Source organism: Botryllus schlosseri, chromosome 2 (assembly GCF_051294905.1).
Source record: "Botryllus schlosseri isolate E-star chromosome 2, Bs_hap1, whole genome shotgun sequence".
Lineage (NCBI taxonomy): Eukaryota > Metazoa > Chordata > Ascidiacea > Stolidobranchia > Styelidae > Botryllus > Botryllus schlosseri.
Genome location: NC_137237.1, coordinates 5,456,213 through 5,477,625, shown reverse-complemented (window position 1 = coordinate 5,477,625; position 21,413 = coordinate 5,456,213). Strand labels below are relative to the sequence as shown.

The following is a 21,413-nucleotide window of genomic DNA, read 5'->3' as shown; positions in this document are numbered from 1 at the left end:
CGCTCCGTTTCCAGTTCTTACTGCAAGTATACGAGCGGAGGCGACGGAATTGTTTCAGCAAACCAACAACGGAAAATTGGACATCCCTGTACTTGTGACCACTAACGATTGGGCTGACATTACTGTAATGGTGGTCTTGCCGGATGGCAATGTGGAGGAAGCGGTCACGACCGATGTAGGCAGCGGGGAGAGGACTTACACTTACACCATGCCTAATCTATTCATCGAAGACGCCGGGGTATATACTTTTTACGCGTCGCGATTTGGAGAGGTGTCGTCGGACATGCTGAACATTACTGTTTACTGTAAGTACATTTCAATCCATCGATCGGTCAGTAGGCCTATGTGTGAAAATGGTGGCTGTTTTAGGACTTTAGATACCTGCTTCATTTCAAGAACAAGAATTTTTTGTGATTGGGTTGTGTGATGTGTGGGATAATCATTCATCCGTGCATCTTCTTTTCTGGCCATTTGGACTTGTGGAGTCTGCAGTAAGATATTTCCTTACAAGGTCACGTCACATGCCATGTATGATATACCTTTTGAATCTAAGAAACGTCCAACTAGCCCCTCCGAGTATACTCAATGAGAACTCATTTTGTAGAATGCCATCCTTACGAAGCACATTTTATGGCAGTCCAAAAGTACCCGACAGAAATATACTCTTGCTGAACAGAAAAACTGTTTGTCCCGTGAAGAAGTGCCAAGTTTGAATGACTGCGGCCTGCTCCGTTTGGTTTTTGACTGAGCTTATGGTCAGGTTGGCTACGTTTAAGCCAAGCTCCAGTGGGCTAATAGAAGGGATACAGACACCAAAATCGCTAAAATATCTATGTGCTGTGTGCTACCATTGCACTGGATTATTTTTGACGAATCATTCAACTGAAAATTCTTTCGCACTCGTTGCGATTTACATCTGGCTTATAATTATTGCTCTGTGACTAGTCCGAATTTCATATTGGAAAAGTCTCTTAACAGTCACAACCTTCCCTGCCCTCCAAGTATGCTTTTCTTGTGTGTTTTTGATATGGTAATATGGCGATATCATCAAGTGGGGCATGTCTAAAAAAAGTTTGAGAACCACTGCCTTAGAATAACCAATGAGCATTGACTATCTTCTTCTGATATTTTTCAAAATGTTGGGAGTGAAACCACAATTTGGTCCGACTGTTTGATCAAAGATATAGCTCCACACTATATCTTGCGATAACTTGGTTTTGACCGGGAAATGTTTGAAAAGTGTCAAAAAAATTTCAAAAGGTTGCGCTTTGGACTATTTTAAATGGTGAATAAGTTTAGTGACAGCTCAACAGTCTTAGCGCTTTTTTCACAACTTTTTCACTAATATATTCAATGTCAAGTTGTTCTTAGAAGCAGTGCGTCGCTTATTACCATCCACAGTTCAAAAAGTACATCCGGATGTTGTACTATAGGTCTGTTTCTGTACTGTCGTATAATTTGAAGTAACGCTGTAAATTTCTATTCTGTTGCAAGTGAGATTTTCTAGACGAATCAAAGTTACATTTTCTAGACCAGTCAAAGATACTTCAAGTGGAAGTCCATTTTGGAATTTTTCTCGAATTAGTCTAATTTCACAACTAGCATTATCTTGTCCAATTTTGATCCCGGCATCCAATGATGGCAACACGACGCCTTATTGCAACGAGATGGAAGTCTGCCGTCTTGTCTGCCTTTGAAATAAGGCCTTGCCTTGTCGCAGTGCTCTCGATCGATCACCTGCCGGAGCAGTTCGACTCTCACATCGCCGGAAGAGAGGACAAGTCGGAGATGATGATATACGCTATATGCGACGGAGATTGGGCAAATGTAAACGCAGAAGTGAAGGCGCCGGATGGCAAAGTATTTCCGATGGAAATGTTTGACGGTCCAACGGACAGAATCCGAGTGTTTGCGGCCACCGTTACGGATGTGACGGAAGGATTGTATTGGATTGCGCTCACCGAACGAGTTCAAGCGACATCGCTCACTCTTAACGTCAACCACATCGTCGAGCGTCATAGTGAGTGCTCCGCGCGATAGATGCCGTCGAAAATTGATCTGTGTCCATACATCTGTCAATTTGTCTGTAGTAACTGACTTTGGTGATCGTGCAAGATGTGTATAAGCAAGTTGCCCGACATTTGAGCATGTCACATAATCAAAAACGACCGTCGAGCATTGGACACATGAGCACGTGACTTTATCACTTCGAAAGTGACCTTAGGTCAACCCAAACCCCCCACTTAACCCACATACGCATATGTCCACAGTTCACCTACTTCGGCTTTTCTTTACCTATTTTCTGGTGCGTATCTTTTGGACCAGATCAGCAGCATGTGATGTTTTTTAAATGACGCATATTGCTAAATAGGTGCCGTCATTTCACAGATGGTACTGTCGTCGACGACTACTTGTACCGCATTCTGAGTGACTCTGATCAATTGGTGAGCTACATCTCCAACTGGACCACCTACTGGTATGATGGTCCCGACTACACAAACATAGCTGACGGTGGCAATGATATGTACAATGGTGGAAATGCGGTACGTTTTGTGATCTTCTTGGATTTCAAGTTGTGATCCTTCGCTGTATTTTGACCTGACGTACATATGCCCCGAGGAGAGGCAGGAAATTATAACTTTGCCTCTAATGAGAATAATTCTGCACTCGTGAAGCTACGTACTGCTGTATGGATATATGTTATGACTTATTGCGTAGCCCACCATGTACTTGACTATAGCATTAAATGCCTATCCCGTGAAAAGCATTTGGAGTAACTAAACCCAGCCGTGGAACCTGCAAATTCCATAATGGCCTCCAGTGGTAATTGTAATTAGTCATAGACTAACTTGATTTTGAAGCGGTACCAGGAATCCTGTCACATATAAAATACATCTCACTTTCTGCATAAGCCTTACGTATGGTACCAGGATATCATTATTGCACAGTTTATCATTGGCAATATCTAAAACAGATGTCAGAATGATTAAGATTTGTACATACAGATCTCGTTGGAATGGGGCACACTGCTCACAAGCGACGAAGTTATCAATCAACCATACGGAAAGCCTTACGAGTGAGACACTGCAATGCATGAATGTAATAGTTCGGGTGTTGAAAAACTTTCTCTCTTTTCGCAGTAATGGCGTGATCACTTTCTCTTCCAAGAGTCTCTACCCATTTGTTTCGATGATGTGGATCACAAACACTGGCGGCGTTCGGGATAGATTTGGCATTGAGGTGACGCTTTTGGAAGCCACTGTTGGCGCGTGATGTATGGTAACGGATGATTTAATGCAGGTAGAAGGCACGGCTGGAAGCAACGCCGAGAGTTTTGAGACCTACCGTCGTATTTTGGTGGAAGGCACATACACAGTGACTTACGAAACGTTTCAAGTTCTTCAAGGCAGTAGCCCGACAATATGTGAAGTTTATTTCATGATTACCAATCCATCTGTGAGACACTTTTTGGGTGATTTTCATTGTGTTGGGTGTAATTATCGGTTATGATAATTCAGTACTGGGATTCCGTTGAGCCGGACAGCTTCAACATCACCGTGGGTAAAACGCCCCCGCAATTCCTCGGGAACAAAGCGACCGTGTCGGGACCTGCACGAAATATCATGATGGGATACACCTTACTAGCCAGGTAGCTATCTCACGGCTTCCTTTTTGAAAACCTGTGTTACAGGAGCGGGCAAACTGCGGCTCTTACAGCGATTGATTGCGCATGCGTTTGACCATTTTGCTAGATAAGTTTAACCCGACTATAAATTGATGTATTCTATCGCGAATTAACAATATGCGTGTTATTTTCGTGTTGTCTTTTGGTTGTTTCTATGGTTTACGCAAGACTTGTAAAATTCTTGGGAGAGTTGCACTACGGTTAGAACTTTGCAATTCAACTCTCGAATCGAGCTCTTCTAAAGCTAACATTTTTGATAGGCGGCTCGCACATGAAGCAGGTCTGCCCACCCCTGCTGTAATATAAATATACTCGAAAAATTTTCAAGTCTGAATTATGTTTTTAAATATCTACATGAACTCCATTGTAAAACACATATGCGTTTTGTCGCCAAACCTGTAAGAACAGCATTTCTGCGACGCAACCTCATAATATTAGCAGTGAACGGAGTGAGATTTCAATGAAAAATGAAATGAAATTTAGTTTACCTACACGTGTGTAGTGTCGCAGTGTTAAGTAAAACGTGACTCACGATATATTAGAATGTTATATCTTCACATCATACCTCATAGTAATCCGAATCAATCCTTGTTAAGTCAAGAGAGAGAGAGAGAATCTTAATCTGGCAACTGTCCAAATCAATAACCTACATAACAAAATAATGCAATTAGGTGATGTATAATATGCAGATGAGCAAAGTCAGTGATTCTCAACCGCGGCTCTCCGAGCCGCATGCGGCTCTCGACTGCTCTCCGTGCGGCTCTCACTAACGATGTGAAATCATTGATGCTTCTACGGAAATTCTAATTATTCATGATCATAAATAAATCGCGCCTTCAACACAACAAATGTACGTTTATGTTCACGTTTACTGACGCGAAGGTCATTCCCTGATCACAATAGAATCCTACGTAATACAAGTTGTACGGGTTGTGACGTAACATTACCGATAGTAATTTCGGTAGGCTTTAAATCCGAACCTTTACTGCTTTACTGAAGGCTCTGACCGTCTGACCTAAGCCTAATCAGGTGTCTGTAATGAGACGGGCGAAGTTTATTTCGCTCGAGACGGCGGCTCATATTAGAATACGGGTGACAAGAGACTCGGTCAATAAGACAATCAACGTTTGGGGTAACTGCAGGTACTTTATTTTCTTACTCTTTGCTTTGATCTTGATAGCGTTAGAAAATATCGGAGACTTTGGTTCAATGATAATGTCAGGTTCAGATCAACCTGCAAAGAAATCTCGCACCCTTGTGCAAGAAAATCGGGCCTTTCAAAGTGAATGGGAAGAGGCGTATTTTCAAATTGAGGAAAACGGCAAAGCGAAATGCCTTCTGTGCCCTATAATAATAAACGGTGTAAAATCTTTCAACGTTAAGAGGCATTATAAAACACATGCGGGAAAATACGACGTCTATCAAGGTGAATCAAGGAAACGGAAGTTAGAATGTCTGAAAGCAGAGCGTAGCAAACAAGGAAAAATGTTTTTAAAAAAAAAAGAACCCGAAGAGGTAACAATAACATCATATAAGATCAGTCATCTATTGGCCAGCAATATGAAGCCATATTCTGATGGCGAAATTACGAAGCAGGCTATTGTTTTGTTTACCGAAGACAATTGTTCTCCTGCCATTCAGCAGAAAGCTAAAAAATTGCAGCTTAGCAATGATACAGTAACGCGTCGTGTCGATTGCATATCCCAAGATCTGCATGAGCAACTTATTCACAAGTCGCAAGATTTTTCTTACTACTCGCTTGCTCTTGACAGCACTAACGACATTACCGACATAGAGCAATTAGCTGTATTCATCCGGGGAGTCATGCCAGATTTCAAGATTTGCGAGGAGTTTCTTACTTTGCGATCTATTCATGGCACAACGAAGGGAACCGACATGTTTCGTGAATTTCATGCTACTCTTCAAGAAGCGCATTTAGACCCATCGAAATTATATTCATTGGCGACAGATGGCTGCCCAGCAATGCTCGGCAAAAATCTAGGTCTTCAAGGACTCGTCAACAAATGGCGTGCTGAACAGAATCTTGACGCTGTGACTTGGCAACACTGCATTATACACCAGGAAAGTCTTGTTGCTAAATCATTAAAGATGTCCAATGTGACAGATATAGTAATATCGACCGTAAATTGGATTCGAGCAAACGCACTTAACCATCGAAAATTCAAGGCTTTTCTCACCGATATTGATGCTGACCATGGAGACTTGATCATGTTCACCGCTGTACGATGGCTAAGCCGAGCTGCATGCCTCAAAAGATTTTACGCGCTACTTCCTGAGATTAAAATATTTGTCGAAGGAAAGAAAGACATCCCTCAGTTGGGAAACGAACACTGGGTTGCTGACTTGGCGTTCATGGTGGATATTACCTCACACCTGTCGTCACTAAATCGGAACTTACAAGGAAATAACAAGCTCTGTCACGCCTGGTACGGGACAGTGTCTGGTTTCATTGAGAAATTGTGTCTTTGGAGAAAGCACCTAGAGGAGGGTGTTACGACACATTTTGTAACGCTTTCAAACCACCGACAGAATGGATCATTCAAAACATATGACCAGGTTATTAGTACCTTGATTGACGGGTTTAAACGTCGAATAGAGGGAATGCATCATTCCGTACCCCTGATGAATATATTTTCAAACCCAATGGCAGTAGATGCCGCCACTGCCCCTGATATTTTTCAGATGGAACTGCTGGACTTGCAGTCCGATATAGAATTGCGACTGTTGTTTCAAAGCAATGGACTCCTTGAATTTTGGGGTGCTGTTCCTGAAGAAAAATACCCCAACCTGATAGCTAACGCATCGAAGAATGCCTGCATGTTCGGTTCAACCTATGTATGTGAAGCCCTTTTCAGCAAATTAGTGAGGATCAAAAGCAAATATCGCAACCGATTGACTGATCGTCATCTGAAACAGCTCTTGTGCACAGCTTCCTCCACGATGAAACCTCGTTATGACAAACTTGTGAAAAATCAAATTCAATTTCAAGTTTCGCACTAAGTTGCAAAATAGATAGTGATCACCACAGATTTAGCGTCACGCCTTGTTCATCCAAACTCAATTCACATGCTCTCGGAACTCAGAAAGATTGTGGATTAAGTCTCAATAAACATGTTGTGACGCTAAATCTGTGGTGATCACTATCTATTTACTATCTGGAAGAATGTAAATTGTAAATCATCCGCAATCGGCTTCAACGGTGAAGGGTATACCTCGGTATACCATCGGTGAAGGGACGTGGCTGGGTAACGTCGTTTCGGAAGTTGTCCGTATGGGGAGTGCCCGCTGTCACAGTGTCGTCTGGGGAAATTGTCGTATTTGTTTTGGCCGTCGCTGTTTGAGCCAATCGCGGTTTTGGCCGTCGCTGTTATGGCCGTCGCTGTTGTGGCCAGTCGGTGTTTTGGCCGTCGCTATTAAGGCCGTCGCTATTTTAGCCGTACACCATTTCGTTGATACCATTTTTGATGATATTTTTCTATTCTCAATAAATTACGTTATTCGTGCCATCATGCGGCTCCCGACAGAGTTGAGGTTCATAAAATGGCTCCCACAGTGAAAAAGCTTGAGAACCACTGGGCTAATAATGGGAAGCTCAATGTACCAGTCATCGTATGCGAGCCAACCAGGCCAAGAGCTTCTTACTACGGAAGGCGGTACACTCGGAAGTTCAGATTAACCAACAATAATGCAAATGAATGGGAAAAAATGCAGCATCGTGGGAAATACTTGGATATGGAGTAAATAAACTAAGGTCATTGGTCGTTAGGCATTAGGCAGAACACAATTTAGCAGTAGATTGAGAGCAGACAGTCGAAACATATTTTTTAAACTCACAAAATGTAGAATGCGGAGTGCAGATGGTAAGTTATTCCACACCACGCCAGTGGGGTTTGGGTTTTGCACTGTTCAATCACTCATGTGCTGCATTATGTAACACGGGCGCTATTCCCAAATCTGTATTATTTCAGTTCGTCGGGCGCCGCGATTCCATATTTGGAAGTGGATCTAGTTTTGGAACACTTTGTTTCGAGGATAGCTGAAAAAGACCGTGAGCGTCCGTTTGAAATAGGAAATATCGAAAGCAAACAACCCGTTTTCTTTGTGATAGAATTTGCGATAAGTCCTGTTGTCGAGGAGGGCAGATACACGGCTGTGTCCGGCGAGGACACCACGATCGATATAATGGTTGTGACAAGCGGACGATGGGAGGGCGTGTCGGTGCATGTTGTCACCCCGTCCGGATCGCAAGTGCCTGTGACCAAGTACAGATACGGAGATCTAAACACTCAGAGATACTACGAATATGACATCACCGACCTTGACTACGACGTAAACCATGGGGATTATGAAGCTGTCGCGACCGATGCTTTTGGAGAGGAGAAGCGTACCCCGTTCTCCCTTCACGGTAAGTGGGTTTGGTGCGAAATATTTTTTCAATGGAATACCAATGCTTCGGGATTCAGCTAGTTATGCATCTTGCGATCTTGTGCACGCCGAAGTGGCTGCACCGTTGTCGTTATACGCGTTGGTGTTGCGGTACATTGTGGTATCAATTGCATTGTGTCGTAATATGTTTATCAATAGGGCTGGAATCTGAATACTCTGATTTTACGGAGGTATGCGGGCTAGATGCCGTCACAAAGGAGTGACTACAAAATGTGGCAGAATTGAATAATAGATGCTGAATAACCCCCATTTTGAAACGCGAAACCCCGTCCTTTTTAAATATCCATTCTGACGATAATATTCAGTAAGTCGTATTACCAGTGTTGCGCGCGGTCGATTAACGAGAAGCATGGTGTTCATTTTTACAACAAAGTTATCTCGTCTTCTTGATTATATACACGCTCGGTTGCCCTACTCTCGCCTAGCTTCGTGGAGTAGTTGGTTAGGCGTTGAAATTCTGAATCTAACCATATATTAACTGATGCAGAGACACGGCTAACCAATGTCTAGAGACTTCAACGATGTTGATGTAGCATTGAAACTATATTTATTGTCGTCTTCTGGTGTGAAAGCGTGCATTTCCATTATTTAATAGACTTTCACTAATGAAATCATAACGATGGATATTCGTCTATGATTCGAGTGCTTGAGTCGCTGGACCCATTTGTACTTGCGCCATACATTTATTAGTTAAGAAAGACAATGAAGAATGCTTGGGTTGGAATCGTGAGTAGCCTCCAAACTTAGAATTGCTGTTTCGTATTGTCATTTGCTACCTGAGCAGCAGCAGTAATCATTTCTTACTTTCGTTCGATTACCTGTCTACAGTAAACTAATATATATTGCCATATCATGTATTTTATCGAAAACAACCTACCCACAATAAAAACGTATACATTTCATGCATTTACAGTGTTCACGGCTGCCATACAGCCCATAACTAGCCCGTACGTCGGCGAGCCTGGCGGCGAGGTCAGAATGTCCGTTTCCATCACGACGCGTACTTGGTTAGTCCTGATGGAAGTTGACACGCCCACACTCGGAACGTTACCGGTCGAAAGCTGGACAGAGAGCGGGGATAATCCCGGCGTGCGGACGTACTTTTACACGATTCCCAGTGTCGAATACGAGAGTGACCAGGGGCAGTATGTATTCCGGTTGACGGAGATAATCTACAATCAGTACACCTACAACGTTACGGACGAAACTACACTGGAAGGTTGGTTTGAAAAAATATCAAGTTTGCATGTTGACTCATCCGATATCTCGAAGATGTGTGGAACACCGCTTTTCCCTAGCCACTAGATGTGCGGGTTGATTTTGAATAATTCGAATTATATTATCTATGATAACCAATTACACAGGAGACGCCGTTCACACTTTCATTTTTGTGCCTTGGAGTCGACTTTTATCAACATTCGCCAACCTAGTTTGTAACAGCAGTAGGGTTAGCATATTGTTGAGAACCAGAAAAGAGGACACTTTTTACAAATAAAAAAAACTTAAAAATCGAACAGGAAAACGGGTAATTTTTTGGGAATACTCTCGTCGACTAAAAAAAGAGGTCATTTTCCGAATCTACTCCCGAAAAAACCCGCTCCCGCAAGACCCGCTCTAACATCAGATTGTGTTCATACTTGCCGTCACTGCCGTCGAAATACAGTTTTTTCGTGTCATTATGCCTTTTTTTAGTTGTGCCTGTACTGGTACAATCGCCGAGCTGTCAAAGCTATGAAGGAGGACGAATTGCCAAAAAGGAGGATATTTGGACGTCCTCGGAGTCGGAGGTCATTTTCGATTTTTTTGAAACAGAAATACAAATCCTCCAAACCCATGGATTTTCAAAACTCGCAACTAGAACTGTAACTAATGACCTCTGAAAATCCACAACCAACTCACTAACACGCAACTAACTACATTCAATTCCGAAGCAACTCATTGATTTTTATATCATCATAATCAGAGAGTTTGGTCACATGAACATCTGTATAAGTTTGAAATGGAAGGGGTCTCGACCCCCTAATCCAATTCTTGGCTGTTAGTTGTGATGACTCTGAGCTAGCAATGGCTACAAGAACATCGACAGTATCACGATTCACACCAAATAACGACGCGTGTTTTTCTAGTTCTGCAGCTAAATTTTTTGAAATGTGCAACTAGAACAAGAATTACTCACTTTTAAAAATCTGCAATCAGAACTACTGAAGAAACAGTGGTAAGCAAACTGTCAAATAACTAGATTGGTAGTTGGTACTTGGTACAAGTCTGATTTACAGTGAAGTTTCCAAATCTGTCGTTTCTACTGTCAGTTTGACTTTATACAGCAACGCGCGATTCCCTGTTCGTTAATGTTCTGTCTGTGTCCTAGTCCTCGCAAAAGTAAGAAAAATAGTCCCTTTGCAAAGAAATCGATTGCCTACGTAAAATAACCGACTGAAATGAGCTGACGTGAGCAACTGAGGAACGAACAGATTTCACAGACAGAAGTAAACTAATTACACTAACCAACACCTTGACACCATACGCAAGCATCACAAATAGTATATTCATATTGAAATGAACCCGAATATTTTTGGCTCACTCTCGTCAGGGGTAATCGCCAGCAAGTAGCGGAGAATTAGAACGAACATTCTATATCAACAATCGTATCACAACATTTTTCTTTCTAATTCTCCACTAATTGCTGACGTTTACAACTGACGAGTGTCAGCAGAAAATATTCAGCTTTATTTCAATATGAATATATTAGTCGATTGTGATGTAAGTTCAGTTGGATGAAAATAAAGTCTCTCTCTCTTTTTCTATTCCCTTATAGTATTCTCCGTAGTCGTGGAACCTGAAAGGACAGCGTACACCCTCACAGAAGGAGACGAATTCCTCCAAATCAGTGCATACGTATACGCCATGTCCGACCCGTTCGACGTATCAGTCAGCATACGCACTCCGCGTTGGGCAGCTGCAGACGCGAACGACTACACAGTAGTCGACGGCAGGCGGCTGTATGTCTACACGAGGTACGACGTGACCCTCGAGGACGCCGGAGAGTATCAGTTCTCGGCTGTGCAGAGGATATCCGGGGAGAGCTACCGGGTAGATGGCGCTGAAATCGGAGTGATCGTGAAAGGCGGGAGTGGCGGAGGTGATGCGGCTTGGTTTTCGATCGGTGGAAGCGTCTCGTAAATGTTGTCGCTCGCGTTTAGAACTCAGCAGCGGTGAGATCGTGGGGATCGTTTTCGGATCGATCGCGGGAGCTTGCCTTTTCGCCGGCATCGGCTGGGCGCTGTAAGTACACGTTTCGACCTCGTCTAGATCAGTGCTCTTCGACCGGTTAAGTGCATCAAAATATACATGGGGTGCATGAGAATAATTACGCTCAAAAGCAGAGAGTTTTTCCAAATCTGACTAGACTAGAATTATAATCAATGTTCACTTTGAGCTGCGCACAAAAAATACAAAGTGATGACCTTTATTTTGGTCGTTACGCACTGTTGTCCAAGGGGACCGCGCAGTGAGCTGGTAAGTGCGCGCAGACTCGTCAAAAAGTAGAGGGAACATTGCTTATAAATATAGCTACACCTGTTTGTCCGTATTGGATTAGAATTAGCATTACTGAATTCACGAAAACATGCTGATTCGAGTTCAGTTTGTAGCAAATCAGTTTCAATTCTCATAAGGATGAGAATAGCAAATGTCTGTACTTCAAGCCTGTATAGTTTCACGCTGCACAGTCCTTCTGAAACACTGTCGGTGAAATCAGAAATTAGATTAGAATTCGAATTAATGCGCAGAAACATTTAACAAATGAGATTAGAATTATATTACCAGTATTTCGCTCTACTTAGTAAATTTAGACAACCAAAGTCGGCTCAAAACTGACCCTTGCGAAGATGCTAACCTTTTCAACAGACGACTCTCAAAATAGGCCGCGATTAGGCTGACACGCGGAGATCAACTTTTTTTAAAAGATCTGTGAACGTTGATGAGTATGTTGTATCTAGTCCCTGTTTCTGCGGATCTGGCTGTCAAATTGACCTTTAGTGGCTGCTCGTTAAAAAGGGTGCGCGATTTCGTCACAGCACATGCAAGTGGGCACCTCACCAAAAAAGATGGAAGAGCACTGGTTTAGATCGTGTAAAAAAAGCTGTCAGCGGGTGGCGAGCGGTTGCTGGTTAAATGACGCGGTCGGGTGATTACGATAGCCCGTCTACACTGGACAAATGAGCGATGAGCAATTAAGCATGATAAGCTTATGCATGACTTGAGCTAAGGTTAGATTCGTGGTTACGTTGGAATGCGAATGATGATGGGGTTAGGGTTTAGTTTTGGGGGATAAAGTCACATTCTCGAGTGTCGCAATCTCAACTGTCCGGCAAACTATTTCTGCAGCTCCAGGCTGTTGGACGTGATGATTTTTAGGGTATGCTAAAGCAGTTGTTCATAACCTTTTTCTGTTCGTGACCCTCTCCTAATGCAAGTTTCATTATGCGACCCACTATGAGATACGACCGAACGAATGAGAACGTAATGCGACATACTATGAGTCGTGTGAGTAACGGGTTAAATTAGACTCTCATAAGTGAAATTGCGCGGCCATTCGAGAATACGAGTGTATCAAGGAGACAAGAATACATGTAATGGATCAGTGGTTCTCTAACGGGTTGGCGTGAAAGCATCTGGAAGGGGGCGCGAAGCTGCAATCAAATGAAAAATCCATGGTGATTGCTGTGTGTATAGTCCTAATTCCATATTTGAGAGCTTTCTCATCAACAGTCATAACCTCCCATGCCATCAAACTATTTGTTAGGATTGCCAGCATTCTCGTTGCATTTTGCGATGTGACGATAAGGAGGGCGCGAAATATTTCACTATCATAAATGGGGGCGTGTCTGAAAAAGTTTGAGAATCACTGTAATAGTTGATTACAAACGAGAAAGCGTGTATTCAAGCAGTAACTCGTGTTTTACGTCGAACACAAAAAGGGTTCCTGGTATGGCTTGCGTCGCGGCAATTGTTTGCTGATTATAACCTGGCTGGATTGCATTTTCCTATCAACGTTCGCAAAAACTTTGTGGGAAGGAATGAATTTCAATTTTAAGGCATACAAAAACACTGTCCAATTCCACGCTCCAACCTATCAAGATGACTGGTACAGACAGCCGGCTGGCTCATGAATTATTGAGAGCACGGCACTTATCGACACAAAACAATTTAAATCAGAGGAGGAGAACGGCCCGCCTAATCGTGAGAAGATAGGTGTTCATTTTCAGTATATCTGGCAAATGGAATAGAAAACTGTAGCATTTAGAAATTCATCGCAACCCACCGGTTGGAAAGCACTGCGCTAGAAGGCGTCGTCAACGCGGTGGTATGCTTCCTTACCATATATAATGATTGATTTAAAACGCAGACAAAAATTAGGTTTGAATATCTACCAATTTACAGAATTTAACTATTTGATTATACCGTGCGACTGGCGTATCATACGTAAATGCTGGCTCGCTTGCTACTCTGGTCGAGCAAAATGAGTATTTTGGATGGTGATTTGCACTTTCTAGTTTTAAGCAACGCACGTCTTGAGCCTCACGAGCTCCCAATTGGATTATAGTTCGAATTTCTGAATTCGCAAAAACTTGTAAATTGAATTAAATTACGAATTAATAATTTCGAAAAATAATCTAGAAAAAAATAACAAAAATCAAGTTCAGTTCATATCAAATCAGAGACTTTCCTTCTCATAAGCATGGGAATGTCATGGCTGTACGTTAGGGCTGTTCAAAAATAACTTTTTTTTCCCGGATTTCAGCCATTCACGGATTAAATTGTCAGTTTACCCTATAAAACGCTGCACACCAAATTTGGTTCAATTCTAACAAGTGCAGGACTCCGCAGATCCAATTAAAAATTTTAATTTATTACAGAAAATAAAAAATTGAAAATTTCGCTAGAAAACAAAAATTCCAAATTTTGTGTGTCCTGTAGTCACAAACGATGAACTTTTGTGTCCTGACTTCAAAATGAACAAAAGTTAGGACTGGTTCAAGAAAAACCTCCCGCACAAAAATTTTCCAGTTTTCACTGTATGAAGGATAGGCTTTTTTTGTAGATACAGACTATATAATATATATAGCGACTGATACGAATTTAACGGACACAATTCCAATTGCGAAGATTTAAAATAGTATTTTGAAAATCGTGATTGCCCAGATTGAATTAATCTGATCGTTTTCTTGCTTACAGTAAAAATTGAATAATTACTAAATAATTATTAATTTCGATTTTAGATGTAGACTGTATATATCGTATAATTTCAATTTGTCTGACACAAATCAAACTGGGTGCTCGAAAAGGCGAAAGTAGAACAACTCAACATATTTTCACCGGTCTAGAAAACTGATTAGAGGAATATGATGAAAATGTCATATCATATGTGACTCAGAATCTGTTGATACTGGGCGGCGGAATGGCGTTGTTGTGAAACTGCAAAATGCAATGATGAGCTAGGGTTTACATAAACCACAATACATTGGTTGCCAACATAATATAATATTAAAGCATATGTCAGAGTTTTTCAATCCAACATCCTCAACAAATGCAACTCTCAGCTACAAATTTGGGGATGAAATGGTAAAACACTACAAAAACTTGGTACAATCCACCAAGCCAGAATTTCAAATGAAAATATTAGAAAACCGAGGATAGAGGAATGATTTTAAGTTGATCTATGTGCTGTGCAGAGCATGCTGCTCTTTCAGAGAAAATAATAGATTACCACTAGTCAAATGACATAAACTTCCATCTCTACGCAATGCGAGATGAAGCTCAAAGGGCTATAATTCCGTACTTCCAAGTCCCCAGATGGAGAATAACTCTTTGAGATATCATGCTTATTCATCGTCAGGAAGTCTGGTATTCTAACCAGATGTGTATGGATGGAATATACTGGAGCCTAACCGATTATCGGTTCGCCGATTATCGGTTCGCCGATAATATCGGGACGTTATCACACTTTGAAAGAATTATCGGTAATTTTCGCGACGTCACAACATGGCGGTAGGAAGCAGTGTTGGGATGACTCGAGTCATGACTTGACTCGAGTCAGACTCGAGTCACCTTTTTCGCATGACTTGACTTGACTCGAGTCACTTTGCCAAAATGACTTGACTTGACTTGACTCGGCGTATCAGAAATGTGGATTGACTCGTGACTCGGAGCAAAATTCACGAGTCAATTTCAAGTCATTAAGTAATCGGTGTCGATAAAAATCACTGTATCTTGGATATGTTCGGATTGTTCGCGAAACGCTTGTGTAACCCGTGAGACTGAGAGCGAGCGACCAATCATTCAATAAGCGTGCATTTCACAGAGCCTCGATTGTTCTCTCACAAATAGATTGACTGCAAACGAAGTGATCGAAGCTTAAAGCAACTATAGTGGTAAAGTAATAGAATAGCAAAATGTCTATTTTTGTTCTCATCTTACCTTAACCAAGCCGATTGTTTTATTGAAATTGAAGTCGAATATAGTTTATATAGTCCTCAACCATTGGCACAGGCTCGAATGGTATCATATCTATTTGTAAATGGGTAACGTATTGCATCTTATCAATTCGTGTCCCCATTCTCTATTTTGGCTGGTAACTATAAACTGAGGCTATGCAATTACGTAGTTTAACAGTTCTATGTATATGTGAGCGATAAAGCGCCTTCTTGCGTGTATATTTAACCCTATATTCGTTCATCGGTTCGGAATCAATGACCAATGACCACTCAAACTGAATTTCAGACAGCTAGCAAATTGCAATGACGTAATCATGCCTCATACATACATCGAAAAGGCAACTTGACTTGAAATGTGACTTGACTCGTGACTTGACTTGACTTGACTCGACTTGACTCGAGTCACCTCCAAAAATCGAGTGACTTGACTTGACTCGAGTCACCTTTGAAAATCGATTGACTTGACTTGACTCGAGTCAAAATGTGCAATGACTCGAAATGACTCGTGACTCGAAGGTAGTGACTTGATCCCAACACTGGTAGGAAGTCAGAAAACTATAATCTTTGACCGCTAGACTGAGAATATTGATATATTTCATATAGCTTACACTTTACAGGTGTCCAGATGCAGGCTTTCCAGTTTATTTCTTGTTCAAGTATAACAATGGCTGTAACGATGTTCAAACAAATGCCCTGAAGCTTTGAAAATGTGCTTGTGTATACATCCAACTTCTTTTGAATATCGGCTGAATGTATTGGGGTTATCGGTCAAAGTGTGAGACAGGGATATCTAGAACTTCTAGAACTAGTTTCTAGATATCCCTGGTGTGAGATATCGGTTTTATCGGTATCGACCCAAAAATCTAATATCGTTCGGGCTCTAGAATATACCAAAGATAATTTGCTGCTATCTTTGCGGTCGAATGTCCTGCAGCGATAAAGTGCCTCAAAACCCCATTGGAAGTCGGATATGTCCGTCGTAGATGTCCTGGCACTAACATAATAATAGAAAGAGAAGTCAAGTTGATGGATGAAGTTTACAAGAAGTGAAAAAGGACATACATTTGAAGATTAAATTTGTAGCAAAGAACATCTTTGAATTTCAAATTTTTTCTATATTTGGACCAGTGTCTAAACTTGGAAGTTAGTTTGCGAGGGACATTATTTCGATTTGAACAAAATGATTATAACTTTTATTAATTTATACCAATATGTTCCTTAATTCCTGCTACAGGCCAGCGAACGCCGTACAGTGTACAGGGTTACACCAAGCTTGGTTCATTTCGCACTGTACAGTTCTGTAGCATTTTCAGGAAAACCAGAAATTCGATGAGAATTAAAATTATATCATAGAAGCATTGCTCAACTTAGATTAGATTATTTTACCGGCATAATGCTCTCATCAAATTAGACAGCTAGATAACTCTAGTTGTCCATTTCTGGTCAGCGTGAAATGATCTGCCCGCAACTGGGCTCATTCGCAAACTATTTTGGTAATTCCAGCGCCTCGCGCCGCCACAGCACCGCGTCAAAATCCCCCGACACGCCGCTCTCGGAAAAGAAAGCTTACGAAAACAAGGCCGCTCAGATGGAGGAAATGCCAGAGAGTAAAGACAAGAATGGCGACGATGTGACGTCGCTCTAGTTCAACGTCCGTTCTCCGGTAGAGCTCGGATAGTTCTGTTCAACTGTCTCGTTCCTGATTTTGAATTAGACCCGTCGGTGTGTACGGGTTTTTGCGATTGATTTTGACCTTCTTTACCAATGCAATCTGTCTTTGTAGCTTTGAACTGCGATTTGAAATTGATTTTGTATGTTTTACGCAGCTGCGTTCCGAATATTTTCCCGTTTGCTCCGTTTTGGAGATGATTCTATGTTGTATGTTCTCCTGAATTTAGATTGTGTACTGCTTGTCTTGCTTTCCGGGGAGAAAATCGGCTGGTTAGTACCGTCGGCTTGACGCTGGAAAGATATTGCAATTAATAGAGTTACTTTCTAGCTTGCTAATTTAGAAGTTGTAATGACATGTCGATGAAAATGCTCACGCAGAAATATGGAATCCTTTTGCCATGCGTACCGTATAACAGTACTATGGGTCGTTCATGTATGCTTTCTTGCAGTCACAGGAGCCATGATCCAAACAAGAATTGATAACGGTGATGGCATAACTTATTAAATTCCATATGGGGTGTAACGACTCGAGTCGCGATTTTTGGGTGAATCGGGTCGTTTTTTTGACGCGGAAATTTGCTTTCGCACGGTCAAGACAGGGATTTCATTATATCTTCGAAGAATAGGAAACCGAACCAATGGAATCCGCGGCTCAAAAGCTGTTAAAACAATCACTACGACTAATTTGTTACAGAGTACGCATTAGCGTCTGCAACCCCCACAATATTCGATTTCTAGCTGTTGGCCTACCATATAGATGAGGCTATGATAACTGATCAGTGACGTGCGGTCAAGGGAAGCAGTCCCTCACCTGTCGTCAGGGTTAATAAGAAAATTATGAAACCTTCAATTATTATGAAATTAGTAATTCTAGGCATTTTCTTTGGATATTTCTGAATGAACGTATTTCAGATATTTCAACACAAAATTCGGGAGTTTGCTTAGGCCTACTTATTGTCCAAAAATATAGCGCGAAAGCAGTGACTGGTGAGGCAGAGACGCGGGCCAAGCCTCACCTGTGATGATAGCACAATTCATCATGAACAGCTCGTGATTGATAATAACTGCTAATAATAATCGAATGCTATTGTGGTACTGATTCCGAAAATCTAAACTTAATTAACGTCGGAGCACTAAATCGCCAGGGAATGTGGAATTCCGCTTTGTTACGTACGATAACAGCGCATAGACCGGGTGAGGCACATATGGATTTGCCTCACTGTTGACTAACAATCGCAGCGCAGTGGTACAATGCTGTCTCGACTTCGCAAACCGACGATGTAGTATAAAACTTGTAGTTTCGACGGTCAACATGTAATGCAGAACGAATTCATTCACTTACTGCAGTGGTTCCTAACCTTTTTCCACCCATACGTACCATTTTAAGGTTTTATGCAGTGCTCGCGTACCACCTATATAAGGTACGCGCGTTTCCACCATTTATGACGTCATACTCACGTATTTGACCTATGCGAGGTGTATTAACAAATTCTATTGAACTAGGCCAGGTACGTCAAATATACTGCCCGTGGGCCGGATCCGGCCCGCATAGCAATTCTGAGTACATTGAAAACAGATTATATTATCCATCACATCCACAGTGATAAACCAAATTACAACGTCCGCGTCTTGTATTCATCACAACGCATACGCAGGGCTAACGCCAGATTATGACTAAAGCAGGGGTGGCCAACCTTTTTGCCATTCACGGTCGCATTTCGACTACTGGTGTAGCCTACGGCCGCATTCCAGGGCAGAGTCGTAATGAACGAGCTGCTGGACGCCAAATACCCAGGTTAAAGTGTCTATGTCCGTCCATTTCTGGTGAACTCCGGACTAATCTATTTGATGATAGGCTTACTGTGCGCACCAAAATCGCGAGTGGTCACTAGGGATGGTGTGAACGTGAGGTTCACGTTCGCGTTCTGTGTGTGAACCTCGAAAATTTAGAGGTTCACGTTCACAAACGAGCCTTGGTAGGTTCTGCACTGTGAACCTTTTTCATTATTACAATTTTTACGTCATTATAATATCTTTCTTGAAATTTATTGCATTTAAACTGCGGGCCACTCTACGCATGGCGCTGGCAGCATAAAAATAAACACTAGACGAGCATGCACTTCGACAATCTCATTAAAATTTTACCTGCTTTGTTACAAAAGTTTTCTCGAAATATCTAGCTTTCTGTTTGTGAATGTTTCGTGACCCGGCTGTGAGCTTGACCCGCAGAGACGAAAGATTCCGATTTTATGGGAATATTATAGGCTTACCATATTTTGGAAATCTAAAAAGAGGACACTTTTTCAGAAATTTACAACTTGCGAAACCGGAGTAGAATTCTCCAAAACCGGTGAATTTTTCCCACTTTGCGAGCGGTTGACTAAAAAAAAAAAAAAAAAGTCATCTTTTTCGCTAAGAGCTAAAATCACCGTTTTTCACTCCGAAATACCCGCTGGAGCGTCACTTCTGTGCTAATTTGCGGCATATCACTCACAATTTGCTCTAAATCTGACCTAAATTTTCAAAAAAGAGGACAAAATCTCAAAAAAGAGGACAAAAGGGCGTCCTCCGAGGACACTTTCAAAAAAGTGGACAAATCCTCTTAAAAGAGGACGTATGGTAAGCCTAGAATATTATATCACTTAATTGCTCCAGTTGATACATTTGGCGACGCTTAAAAAGTCAGTATGTACTTCAGCATTGTGGCATTATGTGGCCCAAGTCGTCACTAGGTATCGTGTACGTACATTCATATATATCACTTCACTGAAATGTAGGGTTGAAATTGGCAATATGAGGTCACGTGACGTCATGAGGTTCACGTTCGTGTTCACACAGAACCTTTCAAAAAGGTTCGCGTTCACACGAACCTGAACCTTTTAGAGGTTCACACCATCCCTAGTGGTCACTGGTAAAGTTAAGGAAGGGAGTTCTCAGTCGCGCGAAGCGCGAAAAAAATTCAGATTCACCATTGAATTTCGTCATTGATATTAGTAGTTTTACATATTACCCTCAAACATTTATCCTTTCTCATCCCGTGTGATCAGCTGATTCAGTGGTATAGAGTTGATGTAGGGGTGTTTTCGAATAAGCAAGTTTATAGCCTAAATGATGCATCTTCGGGTGGGCCAATTGGTATTAGTCACTTTGTAGCATGCTGTTATTTCTTGACCTCCCATCAGGATTGTTAGTATAGTGAGGAGCACACGATTCCGAGCTGATATTTCCATGTGAGGCGCATCATTTTCCACTGATGTTCGCATCTGTATTGTGGGGCTCTGATTGCAAAGGGTGCTACTATATTAAAATCAAAAAATGTAATCGCATTGAATCGCGTGCAGCGCGAAGAAAATTTCAAGATTAATTAAAATCTTTCAATAAATCGGGAGTCAATTCGTAAATTCGAATTGCATGTCGACGGCCGCCGACACATACTAATTGAGTTGCGTGTCTACGACCACACAAATTCCCTCTTATGGCCGCAGGCTGGCCACCCCTGGACTGAAGCAAAGGGAACACTTAAATATGCTGTCTACCTGTATCGCTAGTAATGCCATTGTTTTAGCGGTTCTTAACTCTATTCAACCGAAAAAACATCGTATTTTCGCATTGCTCGCAAATAATGGTGTTGCGACTCGCTAGAATGAAGCCCCTACGATCCGTGTATTATCTATATATGCTTGATAATAAAGTATTCCAGCGAGAAGCAATGGCACGAGGCAACATTTTGGATTCCGTTGACTGGTCCGGCCCGCGAGCGATTTCATGACTTTGATCCGGCCCGCGATGCCATTTGAGTTTGACACCCCTGAACTAGGCATTATCAGCCAGGTTTGATGGGATGTATGGAATTGTTTTTTTTTTCAGCACCAGTCACAAGAAGAACAGCGTAATGAAATAACAACACACAACAAAAGTCAGTTTATTCAATGCGATGGCTTCATTTGTTATTTTCCACTAGCTTGTCGATGTGTGGCATACGTTTGCTTACAGCGCATCGAAAGTCATGTATGGGCGCAACAAGTCGGTTTGGTTTCTTCGACTTGATAGTCATCAGGTATGAAAATCCTTGCTCGCATTCCCACGTATGAGGG

General features: G+C 41.8%; 1 protein-coding gene across 1 annotated transcript in view; it reads left to right on the top strand.

Moving 5' to 3' along the window:
- Positions 1-17,845, top strand: part of LOC145460097 (uncharacterized) — a 31,512-nt gene extending 13,667 nt beyond the window's left edge. The window contains exons 11-23 of the mRNA XM_080338472.1: positions 15-305; positions 1,721-2,020; positions 2,389-2,543; positions 3,006-3,076; positions 3,141-3,240; positions 3,301-3,456; positions 3,519-3,649; positions 7,675-7,754; positions 7,815-8,111; positions 9,066-9,371; positions 10,968-11,291; positions 11,353-11,434; positions 17,152-17,845. Of these exons, the coding sequence (XP_080194598.1) occupies positions 15-305; positions 1,721-2,020; positions 2,389-2,543; positions 3,006-3,076; positions 3,141-3,240; positions 3,301-3,456; positions 3,519-3,649; positions 7,675-7,754; positions 7,815-8,111; positions 9,066-9,371; positions 10,968-11,291; positions 11,353-11,434; positions 17,152-17,293 (2,435 nt within the window). The 3' untranslated portion in view covers positions 17,294-17,845. The remainder of the gene's footprint in view (positions 1-14; positions 306-1,720; positions 2,021-2,388; positions 2,544-3,005; positions 3,077-3,140; positions 3,241-3,300; positions 3,457-3,518; positions 3,650-7,674; positions 7,755-7,814; positions 8,112-9,065; positions 9,372-10,967; positions 11,292-11,352; positions 11,435-17,151) is intronic.
- Positions 17,846-21,413: the final 3,568 nt, after the last annotated feature.